This window comes from Schistocerca piceifrons, chromosome X, assembly GCF_021461385.2.
Source record: "Schistocerca piceifrons isolate TAMUIC-IGC-003096 chromosome X, iqSchPice1.1, whole genome shotgun sequence".
In the NCBI taxonomy this organism is placed as follows: domain Eukaryota; kingdom Metazoa; phylum Arthropoda; class Insecta; order Orthoptera; family Acrididae; genus Schistocerca; species Schistocerca piceifrons.
This window is the reverse complement of record NC_060149.1, coordinates 439,268,900-439,286,038: the sequence shown is the minus strand read 5'-3', so window position 1 is coordinate 439,286,038 and position 17,139 is coordinate 439,268,900. Positions and strand designations below refer to the sequence as shown.

Here is a 17,139-nt window from a genome sequence, read left to right as displayed (position 1 = left end):
TTGTAATGCAACACAGACCAGGTTCAGAGACACAAAAGAGGCGCAAAGGTCCTGAAGTTCCTGAAAGGGAACCATGTCTGAGACAACCTGAACTTCATCCCTGATAGCAAACCCATCCAGCAAGAAGACATCCAGGCTGAAAATATTGTCAGCCGAGTGACTATTGACAACAAACAGCATAATGAGCTGTGTGACCTTCTTGTATTTTCCTGTAGTTGTGAACCAACCTCTGAAGGGAATTTAGTAGTCACCATATGCAACCAACTTGCTGGAGGGCAGGACCAATGCTGCATAACTTAGACAAGCATATGTTGGGAGGTTCACCAGGGAAACCATCACTCCTGTGTTTACTTTGAAATGAATGTCCTGTGGTGGTGGGAGGATTGCCCAGGGGAACAATGGCCTGGAATTTTTGCATGATCCCTTGACATAAATGTGGAGTGGTGTTTGACTGTTCTGATGCTTGACGGAAGACAGTTTGAAGATGCCCATCCTTTCCACGGTGTGCACAGATATCTGCACAGTCCACTCTTTGGTGAGTCATGAAACAGTCTGGACAAGATGGGAGATCTTGCTGCTTACATCAACATGGTGTGACTGACTGCTTGAAAGCCACTGAAATATCTGAAAGTGATAAATCACAATGCCAGTGTCAAGAAAAGGGCTTATGAGAATTCTGACCCCTTGGTGGCGGTTGAACCACTGCTACAATGGGGTAGGCCATAAGGCATTCTTTTGCTGCCTGCATAATCTCAAAAAAATGCACAATTTTCAAAATATTGTCCAAGGAAGCACTGTCCAGCTTGACGGGCCAATTGAACCAGCACATCTTGAATCAAGGAATCCACATATAAGGTTTTGCAAGAGGGGCTTGCGCAAGTGAAATCACAACATTGACTCTGTCCTCGCAAATCCATCACCACCGAGTGATATGTCTGACCTGGTTGCTTGTGGTATTGATGGAACTCAAGGCATGAAGCCACCACATGGAGCAATGAACACATCTCCTCAAACATGATGTGCAACTGGATTTGAGAGGGGAGCCACATTCTTTAGTAAGAAAAATGACTCCAGTGAAGGGAAATGAGGGTGTGTGGGACTCCACCTGGGGCACTATCACAAGCTGAATGAATTGTGAAGCCTGACCCTGCAAGTGTTCTGACAATAGCTTAATTCCCTGATGCAACAAGTTGGTTTGCAGCTGCAACTGCTATTGGAACTGCTGTTGCAATTGCTGCTGCAGGAGCAGCTGTTGCTGTTGCTATTGCTATTGCACGAGTTGCACAAATTTTGCACTCATAAGACACTGGTAACCTTTTTGCCATATTACTGTAACCAGAGCCAGACACAACCAGAAGACACTGGCCGACAAGCTGAGGATGTCGACAGTGAGTCACCAAAAACCATGGAAAGACAACAACAGTGTTTGACAAACAATGAAGATGAAACAAGAGAATGAAAAGTCCCGAGAGTGAACCAAATCGATAACCTAGATGTAGCCATACTAATGGGCTTCAGATTCCTGTGCTGCTAGCTTTATAGAGCAGCTGTGAGACCAACAGTCTAGTGTGCGGGGCATGGCCCACATTTAGCACTGAGGTGGCAACAGGAGTGCTCACAAATATTAGGAACACCACCTAGTGGCTGTCTTCTAGGTCCATGTGTTCTGATGGGTTTTCAAACTCATCAGGCAGGGATACCAGAGCCAACTCTATCTTTTTGATCTACATTCTAATTGGAATTTAGGATTTGAATGCTGTTAACATCTGGTTTAGCCAGGTTTCTGTCCCTAACACTATGTGAGTATTGTTAGCATTTATGTCTACATCTACACACATACTCTGCAAACAACTTTATGTTGCATGGCAGAGGTTACCATGTACCAATATTAATCATTTCATTTCCTATTCCACTTGCAAATGGACCAAGGGAAAAATAACTATCGATAAGCCTCCATATGAGCCCTAATTTCTCTTATCTTGTTTTGACAATCCTTCCACGAAATGTAAATTGGCAACAGCAGGTCATTGTGCTGTCAGCTGCAAATGCCTGTCCTCGAAACTTTCTTGACAGTATTTTGTGAAAACAACATTCTCTTCCCTCCAGAGATTCCCATTTGAGTTCAGGATGGCTCTTCATAACATTTGTGTGTTGACTGAACCTGTCAGTAACTAATCTAGTAGCACACTTCCAAATTGCCCCAATGTTTTCCTTTAAGCCAACCTGTTGGGGTCCCAAACTCTTGATCAGTACTCAAAAGACTAGTTCCATGATCATGCTATAGATGTTCCTTCAATGGAATAATGCAATAGTAATTTTTTTTTCAACTTGCCACAATGAAAGCTACTTTCTTTAATTAATGGTGATACTATTCTTCCCAATCTGAAATCAGAATGCATGTTATCAGGCTTGTGGAGGACTTTCACTATCCTAAAAAGCCTATATGTGCACACCACATGTTCTCTGATAACCTAACTTCTCACACGTAGTGCATGCCTGACCTATTAAAGAGGATCATACAATTCTCCACCCATTAGAGGGGGTTGAGAAATCTGCATCAAACAATTTCATATAATTGTCTGAATCTCTGTTTTAAGCCTTTCACTTGACTCCAAACCAAAACAGCCACATGCCAGTAGGAACCAAAGATAGTCTCTGAAATCAGGTTGCAGGCATCATCCCTGCTGACATGAGCGATGATTTGCAGCTGGATGCACTGAGTGTGCTCAGTCGTTGCTGGCAAAGCCTCCTTCACATTTCAGATGTGATTCCCAGAAAGCAGACAGAGTGAATACTGGCCTTCTTTCCGACCTGCCAGCTATTTCTCTGGTGAGCTCCATGACCCACCGAACACTGGTGCTCCCAATGACAAGCATCCATTATACTGTTTCTAACTCCATGTGACATATTTGGGAGGACGTATTTATGCTCCATCCTCTGGACCCAGTGATGGTGCACCACCCAGTATATTTAGCACCTGACTTGGAAACTAGTGCTGCTGCCATTGACAAACCCATCATTGATAGCTAACTGCAATGGATCACATGGGCTGCTGAGGTCCATGGCTGCCCCATCACTACACTATTTCCACAGCTCTGTTCTGCATGACAGTGCATAGATTACTCCTCTTGCCTATAGTTGTGGCCACATTATTAACTGGGATTTGTTTTGGACTGCTCATGATTGTTTGAACTGCCATGACTCTGATATGGACTCACCTGCAGAGTTCATTTGAAACAAGTTATTTATGTGTGTGGTGTCTATTCACCATAATAATGCTTTGGACACATACTTAGCCATCTACAAGGTTAATTCCAAAATTTCTACCATGTGCAAATGTAAATAGCATAAATTTTGTCCTGCCAACAAATTTTTAGTTGCTCATCTACAACAACAACAACATCTGGTAATCCATTCTCTGTTTATCCATTTCTTGTTTTAAACAGTGGGTAAAATTGTATTGCACTTGTATACTTGATATGTATTTTTGTTAAGATGAAAAACTGTTTCTAGTTTTTTCTTGATTTGGTTTCTCCTATACAATGGATATCAAAATGGATATCATTTTCTTGTAAAATACATCTTAAAATTCAAATTCAGTTCTGAAAATTTTCACACTCTGTGAGACTGTAGAAAAGAATGTCATTTACAAACACAATTATACCACAGTATTGCTCATAAAGATGATATGGCAGCATAAAATGAACAATTGAAAGCAGTACATTTACTCTGGTTCATGTCACCAGAGTAGGAGATGTTTCTACATAGAGGATGTATAATGTCTTTCTTATTGTGTAACTTCCTTGGTAATATGATATCCATATGAATACGCATGACAATTTGTACAAAACAGAATGAAACAAAAAACTGGAAAGAATTTATCACTTTGAGGAAAGTACATATTAAGCCTACAACTTCAACATTATTTAACCTACTGTCTAAAACTGGAAATGAATTACCAGACTGTTGGTGCCTATTACATTTTGTAGCATACACATTTTCTTCACTACTAGAATTTCTACTCATTCACTGACTGTTTTTATAAAAGTAATATTTTAGGCCAATTAAATATTTCAGTTTAAGCTGTAGTTCTTTAACAGAGCTCTGTGTTTTACATTTTCTATTGCACTACTTTAATACCATAGGTATCCAAAGTTGCTATTCCTTCTTATCTGTAAAATGCATTCTTATAAGCTATAACTACAGTCATGAGCATCTGGTAGTGTACCTGCTGCTAGAATAAGAGCAGACGTATGGACACGTTGACCGATCTTGCGAAGCCCTTCTGGTCCATGGTACACGGCATACATTGCAGCCATATTGGCCAGCAGAGCCTGAGCTGTACAAATGTTACTAGTTGCCTTATCTCGACGGATGTGCTGCTCTCGAGTCTGCAAAGCCAATCGATAGGCATCATGACCTCCAGCATCTCTGAAAAACAATCTCAGATGCAATAGAGTCCCTGATGTTTAAAAGAATGAAATACTAAGCAAAATAATAGAGCTCATTACAATTTTAACATTAATTTTTAGCTGTCAGTTTAAATTCATGACTTTTCTGTAAATAAGTCTCTTATTTTCTTATTGTGCCTTCAACAATATTTCATGATAAAAATATTTTATGATAACACCATGTTTATGCAGTAAGATAACTAAATCTGTAATGCTGATATAACAGTTTGTTCCCATCTATTAGTGTTCTAATTATCATGTGCTGTTTAATGATTTTATCAGAATGAAATTACTCATCTTCAAAATCTGTTGTAATAAGCTTATTACTTTTATTATATAAATGCATCTGAAATGTGTGTGCTGTGTTCATTTCAAACTATTTCACACATTTTAGCATTATCATTCACTGTGTTTCATACATAGTTTCACTAGATGGAGAGCATTTGACAAAGTTCGGCTGTAGTATGCTGTTGGCATCTGTATTTCTCTACAGCACATTTCTTGGTTTGTGTTATTCTTCTAACTCTAGGAAAGCTTACTTAATTTGTTTTTATAACTACAACTTTAGTTCAACCCACTGATTTCATTTTCTGTAAGTGTCAAATAAATGCAACTTTCTTAGTTTTTCTGTTTTTTACTTTAATTTATTTCTAACTGTGCCCAGTTGAGGGATATAAACATAGAAGAGAAAGCATAACAAATAAAATAAGCAAGGTGTAGAAGAATCTAGAAAATGAAGTAATCATAGACTTGAATGTGGGAAATGACAATGAGGTGAGAGGACACAACCACTGACTCCGAAGTTTGTCATGGTTCATATTTGTTTCTGGATTTATATTCCACTACAATTTCTCTATCATCGTGTTAAATGGCAGTATAATGGCAGTATAATTAATAGTAATGATTAAAATAAAACAGAGTAGAAGTGCTATAGTATTTATTGAGTTGAATGAATATATTCTGAAACTTGTGAGAAGCAGTCAGGAATTATAATGGAAAAATCATATATATATATATATATATATATATATATATATATATATATATATATATATATATATATATATATACACACACTGAGGTCCCATGCTTCTTTACAGAGCGTAGGGGAACGATGCGGGAGACCCGCACCGCCTTACTAGGCAAGGTCCTAATGGAGGTGTTTGCCGTTGCCTTCCTCCGACCGTAATGGGGATGAATGACGATGATGAAGACGACACAACAACACCCAGTCATCTCGAGGCGGGAAAAATCCCTGACCCCGCCGGGAATCGAACCCGGGACCCCGTGCTCGGGAAGCGAGAACGCTACCGCAAGACTACGAGGGCGGATATATGCTCTGGATGTGAAAGGTCACAATTACAGTCTAAAAGGAGACAACACTAAGTATCTTCAAAGATATCTTTCAGTTTTATACAGCTAATCCAGCAAAGCAAACACCACAACTAGTACAATGTGAGAATGAAAAATTTACCACAATTTTGCAAGTAGGAATAAATAAAGCCATTTATTAAATGCAGAATGAAGGAGAAAGACAGTAATAACATGGTGAGCTGTAGTGAAAGTGAAATGCAGAGAACTATTCATAGAATGTCCATATAAAACAGTAATACAGTACTTGAGATGAGGCTGCAGTAGTTTAAAGAAAGAGCAAGCGGACAGAGCTTGTTTATATTAATATTGACTCTTGAGAAATATTTTTGACATCAAAATTTTTTCTACTGACAATAGACTAATAATCTGTAACAATATTAGATGATAACTAGTTCAGGGATCATTTGGTTTGAAAGCAGTCACAGCATAGTACACAACTTAAAATTTAAAAGTAAGCCATAGAAAAAAAACAATGGGTATGAATTACCACTTTTTCCAGTGACTTATAAATGTTGAGATGGTTTTTCACACAATTTCATGAAAATATGTCTTGTAGACAGTTTAGAAACAAAGAATAACATCTATGCATATCAATTGATTATGATACATGTACAATAATACAATGACTTTGAGAGAAAGGAATCTTCATAACTGCTATATGGAAGTCTGGCAAAGTGCTTACAGTTCATTAAAATCATTATCTTTAGACCTGCAGGTTTTTATGTCACTTAACTGAGATGAAGGAGTACACATAAATGAATCTTATCTGAGCAATGTTTGATTTATAGATTACAATTATATTTCCTTTGACTGAAAAATGAATAAACACAGGAGAGTAAGGACAGAGCTTAAAATTATACATAATTTTAGCCTTATCAATGTTAATTGGTTTGATAACAGGGTTAGAGAGATTAACATCCTCATTATTGAACCAGACAGCAAATTCATCTACTTGGAGCAGCTCAATTTGATGAGTGGGTATACACCAAAGAGAAAAACAGAAAATTAAAATGGTCTCAATTCATTCAGGAAATAGAATTCCACTTTTAGAAGTAAATTTAAAATGTACTTTTACTTTAACAAGTGACTGCTTTATATTTTGGCAGTGACATCAATAGATGGGATACATGAAACAAAGTCACCGGAAAGTTTCTATATTTGTCTATGGCCCTTGAGTCTGTAAATCATTCAGTACTATTTTTGCAAATTATAAACGTGTGATGTGAAAGGAGTAGCAATAGATCTCTAAATTATAATCTGTAATATAAGACATTGTGCCAAACTATATCACAAATATGAATGGCAGTGGAATCATCATACAAAATTGTTAGTTGTGGCATCCTGCAAGGACGAATTCTTAGGCCATTTTTTTATCTTTTATATATTAATAAGTTAACATAACCCCAAAACTCAGTGTTCCTAATCTAATGCCATTTATTAATTAGAGGTGGACTGCAAAGTCAGACATCCAAAACAACAGTGAGAACTTTAATGTCCGATTGCAGAAAATCTTTGATTAATTCACATCATAATAAAAATAAGACCTATTATAACATACCTCAAGTGGGAAAAAATGCCAATAAAAGGTGAAAAATCAGATAAGCATCAATTTCTAGACACTGTTGTACGTGAGCACCTTAGGTAAAAAGAGATATCAGCTACATTTGTAAAAATATCAGCTGCAGCACTTACATATTGAAACATTCCACAACCATAACAATTCCTCCTGTTTTAAAACAATTCTACTCTGGATTAATCTGTTCACATCTGCAATATTGGGTCAAGATTTGGAGTGGAGCACCTGCATTCTAGAGGAATAAGATCTTCAGACTTGATAAAAAAAGCAGTTATAACAACAGCCAATACAATAATCCTGCACAGATTATCTAACTAATTATAATTTACTAACTGTGCAGTACATACATTCTTAAAATAGTTATGTTCATAAAAGAGAATGTATAAAATAGTAAAATGGACACACTCATCATTATATGATGCTTAATAATAAAAGAACTACAGATTACAGTCCACCTGCTGTTGCAAACTATATATAAAGCTGTCAAATGATATAAAGCAACTTCATGGAAATATACTGAGAACAAATTAAAACAGTAAATAATTAAAGTAATTAAGTGAGGGGTGGGCATAAAATGATAAATGGATCCTTCTATCACCCACTAGACTCATCTCCTGATGTAACCAAAAGATTCTGAGGAAACTGCAGTTGACTTGTACGTAAGTTTCCCAGCCATACTGTAGTCATTGGTGCAGGCTTTAATCATCCAACAATTAGTTGAGAAAATTACAATTTTGTTAGTAGTGAGCATGACAATGCATCCTATGAAACTTTACTAAATACCATGATGCATTGGTGGAAACAATGATTACCAAAGTGCAAAAGACATCTAAAACAAGCAGAAAGATGTATATGTTGAGTAAACTAGACAAAAAACCAGTAATGTCTTATCTCAATGAGGAACTTGAAACTTTCAGGATAGGTCAGGAGCATGTAGACGAACTCTGAGTCAGGTTTAAAAGAATAGTTTACCATGCACTGGATAGATATGTACCCAGTAGAACAGTTCATAATGGGAGGGAACCTCCATGGTATACAGTCACTATAAAGAAACTTCTAAAGAGAGAGAGAGAGATTACTGTATAATAGGTGCAAAACAAAGTGAAGGGCTATAGATAGAGAGATGCTGAATGAAACGTGTTTGGCTGTCAAGAGAGCAATATGTGATGCCTTCAATGACTACTGTAGGAGAATATTGTCAAATGACATTTCACAAAATCCAAAGAATTTCTGGTCACATGTAAAGGCTGCTAGTGACACCAAAGTTGATGTCCAGTCCCTTGCGAATGAGACATGAACTAAAATTGCAGGTAGCAAAGCAAAATCTGAAATGCTGAATTCCATTTAAGAATGTTCCTTTACAAAGGAAAACCCAAGAGAAATGCCCCAATTTAATCCTTGCACCACTGAGAAGATGAATGAAATAAGTACAGTATTAGCGTCAGTGGTGTTGAAAAACAGGTGAAATTGTTATAATCAGACAAAGCTCCAGGCCCCAATGGAATCCCTGTCAAATTCTATATTGAATTTGCAGCTGAGTTAGCCCCTCTTCTCACTATAGTCTATCATAGATCCTCTAACAAAACTCTGTGCACATTTCTTGGAAAAGGCACAGGTCACACCTGTATACAAGAAGGGTAGCAGAAGTGATCCACAAAACTACCATCCAATAGTCTTGGCATTGATTTGTTGTAGAATCTTAGAACCTATTCTGAGCTCAAACATAATGAGGTATCATGAACAGAATGACCTCCTCAGTCATAATCAGCATGGTTTTTAAAAAAATCGATCATATGAAACTCAACTCGCACTTTTCTCACATGACATAATGGAAGCTTTGGATCAAAGCAACCAGGTAGATGCAGTGTTTCTTGATTTCCAAAAAGCATGGACTCAGTACCACACCTATACTTATCATCAAAAGTACAATCATATGGGGTATCAAGTTAAATTTGTGACTGGATTGAGAACTTTTTATTAGGGAGGACACAGCATGTTATCTTGGATGGAAAGTCATCATCAGATGTAGAAGTAACTTTGGTTGGACCCCAGGGAAGTGTGTTGGGACCATTGTTGTTCATGTTGTATGTTAATGACCTTCAGACAGTATTAATAATAAAATCAGGCTTTTTGCAGATGATGCAGTTATTGATAATGAAGTACCATCTGAGGGAAGCTGCATAAATACTCAGTCAGATCTTGTTAAGATTTCAACATGTTGCAGAGATTGGCAACTTGCCCTAAATGTTCAGATATGAAAAACTGTGCTCTTCACAAAATGAAATAAACATGGTATCTTATGATCGTAATTCCAATGTGTCACAGTGGGAATTGGACAACTAATCAATTACCTGGTGTATCACTTCGTAGGGATGTTAAATTGAATGATCATATAGTTTCAGTCATATGTAAAAAAGGTGGTAGACTTAAGTTTATTGGTAGAATACTGAGGAAGTGCAATCAGTCTACTAAAGAGATTGCTTAAAAATCACTTGTGCAACCCATCCTAGAGTATTGCTGAAGTGTGTGGGATGCATACCTGATAGGACTAACGGGGGATATTGAACATATACAGAGAAGGACAGCACGGATAGTCACAGATTTGTCTGATCCATGAGAGAGTGTCACAGAGATACTGAATGAACTGAAATGGCAGACTCTTGAAGACAGACATAAACTATCCAGAGAAAGTCTATTAACAAAGTGTCAAGAAGTGGCTTTAAATGATTTCTCTAGGGATATACTACTATATATATAACTCAGGCAGAGATCATGAGGATAAGATTAGAATAAACATTGCATGCACAGATGCATTCAAACAGTCATTCTTCCCATGCTCCACACATGAATGGAACAGGAAGAAACCCTAATAATTGGTACAATGCACCTCAGTGTGGTATGTCAAGTATAGATGTAGATGTACGAGGTGCATTCAAGTTCTAAGGCCTCCGATTTTTTTTCTAATTAACTACTCACCCGAAATCGATGAAACTGGTGTTACTTCTCGAAGTAATCGCCCTGCAAACGTACACATTTTTCACAATGCTGATGCCATGATTCCATGGCAGTGGCGAAGGCTTCTTTAGGAGTCTGTTTTGACCACTGGAAAATTGCTGAGGCAATAGCAGCACGGGTGGTGAATGTGCGGCCACGGAGAGTGTCTTTCATTGTCGGAAAAAGCCAAAAGTCACTAGGAGTCAGGTCAGGTGAGTAGGGAGCATGAGGAATCACTTCAAAGTTGTTATCATGAAGAAACTGTTGCGTAACGTTAGCTCGATGTGCGGGTGCGTTGTCTTGGTGAAACAGCACACGCGCAGCCCTTCCTGGACGTTTTTGTTGCAGTGCAGGAAGGAATTTGTTCTTCAAAACATTTTCATAGGATGCACCTGTTACCGTAGTGCCCTTTGGAATGCAACAGGTAAGGATTACGCCCTCGCTGTCCCAGAACATGGACACCATCATTTTTTCAGCACTGGCGGTTACCCGAAATTTTTTTAGTGGCGGTGAATCTGTGTGCTTCCATTGAGCTGACTGGCGCTTTGTTTCTGGATTGAAAAATGGCATCCACGTCTCATCCATTGTCACAACCGATGAAAAGAAAGGCCCATTCATGATGTCGTTGAGCGTCAACATTGCTTGGCAACATGCCACACGGGCAGCCATGTGGTCATCTGTCAGCATTCGTGGCACCCACCTGGGTGACACTTTTCGCATTTTCAGGTCGCCATGCAGGATTGTGTGCACAGAACCCACAGAAATGCCAACTCTGGAGGTGATCTGTTCAACAGTCATTCGGCGATCCCCCAAAACAATTCTCTCCACTTTCTCGATCATGTTGTCAGACCGGCTTGTGCGAGCCTGAGGTTGTTTCGGTTTGTTGTCACACGATGTTCTGCCTTCATTAAACTGTTGCACCCACGAACGCACTTTCGACACATCCATAACTCCATCACCACATGTCTCCTTCAACTGTCCCTGAATTTCAATTGGTTTCACACCACGCAAATTCAGAAAACGAATGATTGCAAGCTGTTCAAGTAAGGAAAACGTCGCCATTTTAAGTATTTAAAACAGTTCTCATTCTTGCCGGTGGCAGTAAAATTCCATCTGCCATACAGTGCTGCCATCTCTGGGACGTATTGACAATGAATGTGGCCTCATTTTAAAACAATGCGCATGTTTCTATCTCTTTCCAGTCCGGAAAAAAAAAAATCAGTGGCCTTAGAACTTGAATGCACCTCGTAAAAAACATTTACATTCACTTAAATATTTATGAACTCTATTATTTATGGTACTAATGTTTGTCTGCATACAGCTTACAGTTGCAAAATTTTAGTGGTAGTAAATCACCATATGCATTGTATGGTTTCATTAATGTGAATATATGAAAGTGACTATGTCCAAGGAAAACTACAGTTGTGGATACCATAACAGCTGTGATGAAATTCTTCTTCTGGAAACATGCCCCAGGCTATGTGATGTTTCCACATTATCCTTTCTTTCAGGAGTTTTAGTCTTGCAAGTTGGTGCTGGCAACCAGAGCCAGGCTAGCCTATGTCCAGTCACAGCTCTCAAGAAAAACTTAATTACTTCAAATGATGAATAAAAATTTGCTTCGAAATATCTATTTTCCATAGGGTCTGCCTGCCCACTTTGTACACCTGGTAAATATGTAGGTTCAAGAGATCAGAATTCATGAACCCCAAGGTCCTCATTCGCAAATGATTCACCATACAAAAATAAAATGCTCAAATAATGTCTTGCGCTATCTTCATGACTTGCATAGCTTGTTTTTTTTATCAGAAACCTGTCAAATGGAGTTAAAAGTCAGTCAACAGCCTGAGTGAAGCTCAGTAGAGTGAGCTGTTTTTCCTGTGATGAATTGGACAATTTGCCTGTGTACACAGCTCCATCTGTCAACACTCCTCAAAGTGTCATTTTAAGATCCGATCATGTGTGCCATCTTGGGGCAAGAAGGCTTGTCAAGATGACAAGTTGCCCACCAAAGCATTTTACATCATAGAGACATCATTCAAACATTGAAGTGTTATTGTGTGACACAATTTATTAAATCTAGTAACCACCATCACTATGATCATGATTTCATCATAGTGATGATAGGGGAGTATTTTTGCTAGAAAGAGCAAATAAGCTGGTGTTTGCTTCCCACTTAGACAACAAATGGACACCATTTACTTCCAGTATGATGGATTCAGAGGAGTTCAGAGCAAAGTTTAAACATATTGTAAATAGCACTCTGAAGAAGTATGTGTTGAGTACGTATATTAGAGACTACAAAGATCCACAGTGATTTAATAACAAAATTCTGATAACACTGAGGAAACAAAGGCTATTGTGCTCTTCAGTTCAAAAGAGAATGCACAAACGATGATAGGCAAAAGTTTGTAGATATACACGCATCTATTAAAAGATCAATGCATGGCATACAACAACTACCACCATCATCATACCTAAGTAAAAATCTAGCCGAGAACCCAAGAAAATTCTGGTCCTACGTAAAATTGCTGAGCGGTCAAAGGCTTCTATCCAGTCACTTCTTGTCTAATCTGGTGTGGCAAAAGATGACAGCAAAAGGAAAGGTGAAGTTTTAAATTTTGCATTTAGGAAATCATTCATGCAGGAGGATCATACATGAATACCATCACTTGAAAATCACACAGACTCCCGTGTTGAGGACATCTTAATAGGTGTCCCTGGTGTAGAGAAGCAATGGAAAAAATTGAAAACAAATCACCAGATGTGAGTGGACTCCCAATTTGATTTTACAAAGAGTATTCTATGACACTGCTCCCTTACTGAGCTTGCATTTATTGTGAATCTCTCACCTAGTGCAAAGTTCCAAGTGACTGAAATAAAGTGTAGGTAACTCCTGTATCCAAGCAGGGTAAAAGAATAGGCCTGCAATATTCCAGACCAATATCCTTAACATCAGTTTGCTTCAGATTCTTTAACATACAGTATTCTCAGTTCAAATATAATAAATTTTCTTGAGATGAAAAAGTTTTTGTTCACAGATCAACATGGATTTAGAATGCATTGCCCATGCAAAACTTAGCTTGCCCTTTCCTCACATTTGAGAGGACGACAGTTCAATCCCGCGTCCGGCCATCCTGATTTACGTTTTCCGTGATTTCCTTAAATTGCTCCAGGCAAATGCCGGGATGGTTCCTTTGAAAGGGCACGGCCGACTTCCTTCCCCATCCTTCCCTAATCCGATGAGACTGATGACCTCGCTGTCTGGTCTCCTTCCCCAAACAACCCAACCCCCTTTCCTCACATGGTATCCTATAAACCGTGGATAAAGAGCAACAAGTAGATTCCATATTCCCAGATTTCCAAAAAGCACTTGACACAGTACCCCACTGCAGCCTGGTAACAAATGTACAAGCATACGGAATAAGTTGCCAGATACATCAGTGGATCAAAGACTTCTTAAGTAAAACCCAGTACATTTTCCTTGATGGCAAGTGTCATCAGATACAAGCCTCTGAACTGGAGTGCCCCAGGAATGTGTGATAGAATCACTATTATTCTCTATATGCATAAATGATCTGACAGACAGGGTGAGCAGCAATCTGTGGATGTTTGTTGATGGTACTGTGGTGTACAGGAAGGTGTCATCATTGAGTGACTGTAAGAGGATACAAGATGACTTACACAAAATTTCTAGTTGGTATGGTGCGTAGCAGCTATCTCTAAATGTAAAAAAATTAAAGTTAATGCAGATGGGTAGGAAAAACAATCCCTTAATGTACATGTACAGTATTAGTAATGTGCTTCTTAACACAGTCACATCAATTAAATATCTAGGCAGAACATGGCAAAGCAATATGAAATGGAACAAGCATTGAAGGATAGTGGTAGGGAAGGTAAATGAATGGTCAACTTCAGTATATTGGGAGAATTTCAGGAGAATGTGGATCATCTGTAAAGGAGACTGTGTATACAACACTAGTGCAACCCATTCTTGAATACTGCTGGAGTGTTTGGGATCCTCACCAGCCCAGATTAAAGGGAGAATGAAAGCAATTTGGAGGCAGGCAGCTAGATCTGTTACTGGAAGGTTTGACTGACACAAGTATTATGGAAATGCTTTGGAAACTCAGATGGGAATCCCTGGATGGTAGGGAACATTCTTGTTGAGAAACGCCATTGAGAAAATTTAGAGAACTGTCATTTGAGGCTGACTGCAGAATGATTCTACTGCCAGAATTGTGTGGTTTGCATAATGACCACAAAGCTAAGATAAAAGAAATTAGGGTTGTACAGAGGAATATAGGCAGTTGTTCTTCCCTTGCTCTATATGCAAGTGAAAGAGGAAAGGAAATGACCAGTAGTGGTACAAGGTACCTTCTGCCATGCACTATTGCCGAGTATGTATGTAGACGTAGAAAAGATTGATGATCTGCCTGTTAGTGGTAGCCAGTAGACAACACCATCAGCTGATGAAAGCCATCTACAAATTATGGCTCATATGCTCCCTCCCCCCCCCCCCCCCCCCCTCCCACCACCACCAAATAAGTAAGTAAGTAAGTAAATAAATAAATAAATAGATAAATAAATAAAAGGTGAGAGGGCTGTTGAAAGACACTGTACGTAACTACCTTCACACAGTCAGTTTGGCCCCTAGGCATCCATTATGAAGAACAGTACAAACACCCAGCACCATGCTGTATGAAGATGGTGGGCAAGGGAACAACTAGAATGATGGAACCTGGACTAATGGTGTCTTGTTCTCTTCACTAACAAATGTAAAATCTGCCTATAGAGGCAGGCTGGTTAGTCTTGGTTTGTGCCTATATTATGTATGGATGTTGGATGAATCATCACTGTCATGGCTACTCTGGCAATTGTGGACAGGGCCTCAAACGTATTGTTCAGCCTTATACTCAACATTTTGATGCTAGGTTTGTCTTGAAAGGCATCAATACATTAGCACTCTATGCCCTCATTGTAAAAACCTTCTTTCAGAAAGCAGGAATTAACCAAATGCAATGGCTTGTGGTACCTGCTGCTATGAGCAAAACTGAGCATGTTTGGGGCCAATTAAAACTTTTATTAACTTGTTGCATTGACCCTCCTCACACACTGAATGACCTCAGGAGGGCTATCACAAAGAAGGGGGAAATCTTGGGCAGAAAAATTTTGAGCACCTTGTGGACAGTAACCGAGGAGGATTCAAGCATATCACACTATAGGGGGTGGAACAACATGGTATTGCATGTTATGCTGCAGCAACTGCTGATTTCAGAGATTTGGAAAGATGTGCACTGTCAAACACACTGTCTTTCTTCAGCTTTTCTTCTTTTATTTCACAGTAAAGCTATTTTTTCATTTAATAAGGCCTTTCCATTTATTCTTTATGCCCTTTGAATCTGAGCTCAACGTTTGTGCAAATATTCGGGTGGTGAAAGACATCTTTTGCAGTTTAGGTTGTGCTACTGTCTCTTTCTCAGGTTAAGTGAATAATGTCACTTTCTGAGATGCATTCAGCCAACACCTTTCCCCGTTTTTGTAACTTGATTTAATTTAGTGCTTGGTGTCATAGTGGTGATTAGTTAATTTTAATCCTTTGTTAAATTTGGATGCAGTGAGTTCAGAAGCCTAAGCTCAAAAATTTCTATATGCTCACATACTTACTGACTTACTGATGTAAACACTTATTGATTTACTGATACTTTATTTGTGTATGAAAGTGGGAGATCTATGTATTTTCAAGGTAATTGAAGTATGTCACACAACTAAACATCACTTGAGGACTGACACTGTTGAAACAATGGATACATGTGATATGAGTAGGTTGGTCATAAATGACAGTAATTAGGCAATTATGTCCCAGATAACAAGTTGAATGAAAGCACTAGCCACATGCTTGGGCCAGCTTGTATCAATTATTCTGTTTGGATTGTGAGTAATGTTTCTTCAAGATTCAGACATGTATACAGGGGACACCAACAATACATAGTCAATGGTGGTCCTTACAAAACTATAAGGAAGGGAAGGAAATAGATCCAATGTGGACACAATGTATTTGCAATAGAAGTTAGTCTAGCGAATTATACGGAGTTTGGTGGACAGGAGTTCTACATATACGCACATACATATACCATCAACAGTAAGAACCAGCTCAAAAGAAAGTGAAACATTCAGTAATATATGTTCAAATGTAACTGTCATATTCATTCAGTAAACATAAGAAAGTCCCATTTTTCCCTCTAGAACTCCTCTCAGAAATTGAAAAGTGCAAGAAACCTACTGAATATATTGTGCCATTATCCTCTTGCACTGATCTAATTTATCATATTAGTCATATGCATACAACTGAATGTATTTGTTAATCTGAAGAACATATTCCTACTCTTCCTTTTGTCATCTATAATTGAGCATAGAAAGCATAACTGCATAAGTCACAGTTTCTCTATTAAAGTTCCAAACTGTTTCTTGTTGTTCTATAGCATAGCACTATAGATAAAGAGATGCTCAATGGAACACATTTGGCTGTCAAGAGGACAATGTGTGAAGTCTTCCATTACTATAAAAGCAGAATCTTATCAAAAGAGCTCTAAAAAAAAAACCTAAAGAAAAGCTGGTCTATGGCACCAAAGTATAATAAAACAGATCAGGATGAACTACTGAAAAATATGATACAGCTGTAGTAAAAAAGCTGATCAAACATGTAATATGTATGTCAAAACTTGTTATAGCCACTTTTGTTTT

The 17,139-nt window shown here is 38.3% G+C and overlaps 1 protein-coding gene across 2 annotated transcripts in view; it reads right to left on the bottom strand.

Annotated features, from left to right (window-relative positions):
* Window positions 1–17,139, bottom strand: part of LOC124721337 (glycine dehydrogenase (decarboxylating), mitochondrial) — a 308,726-nt gene that overhangs the window by 106,936 nt on the left and 184,651 nt on the right. For both annotated transcript variants that reach the window (XM_047246255.1, XM_047246254.1), the window contains exon 7: window positions 4,229–4,431. In XM_047246255.1, the coding sequence (XP_047102211.1) occupies window positions 4,229–4,431 (203 nt within the window). The remainder of the gene's footprint in view (window positions 1–4,228; window positions 4,432–17,139) is intronic.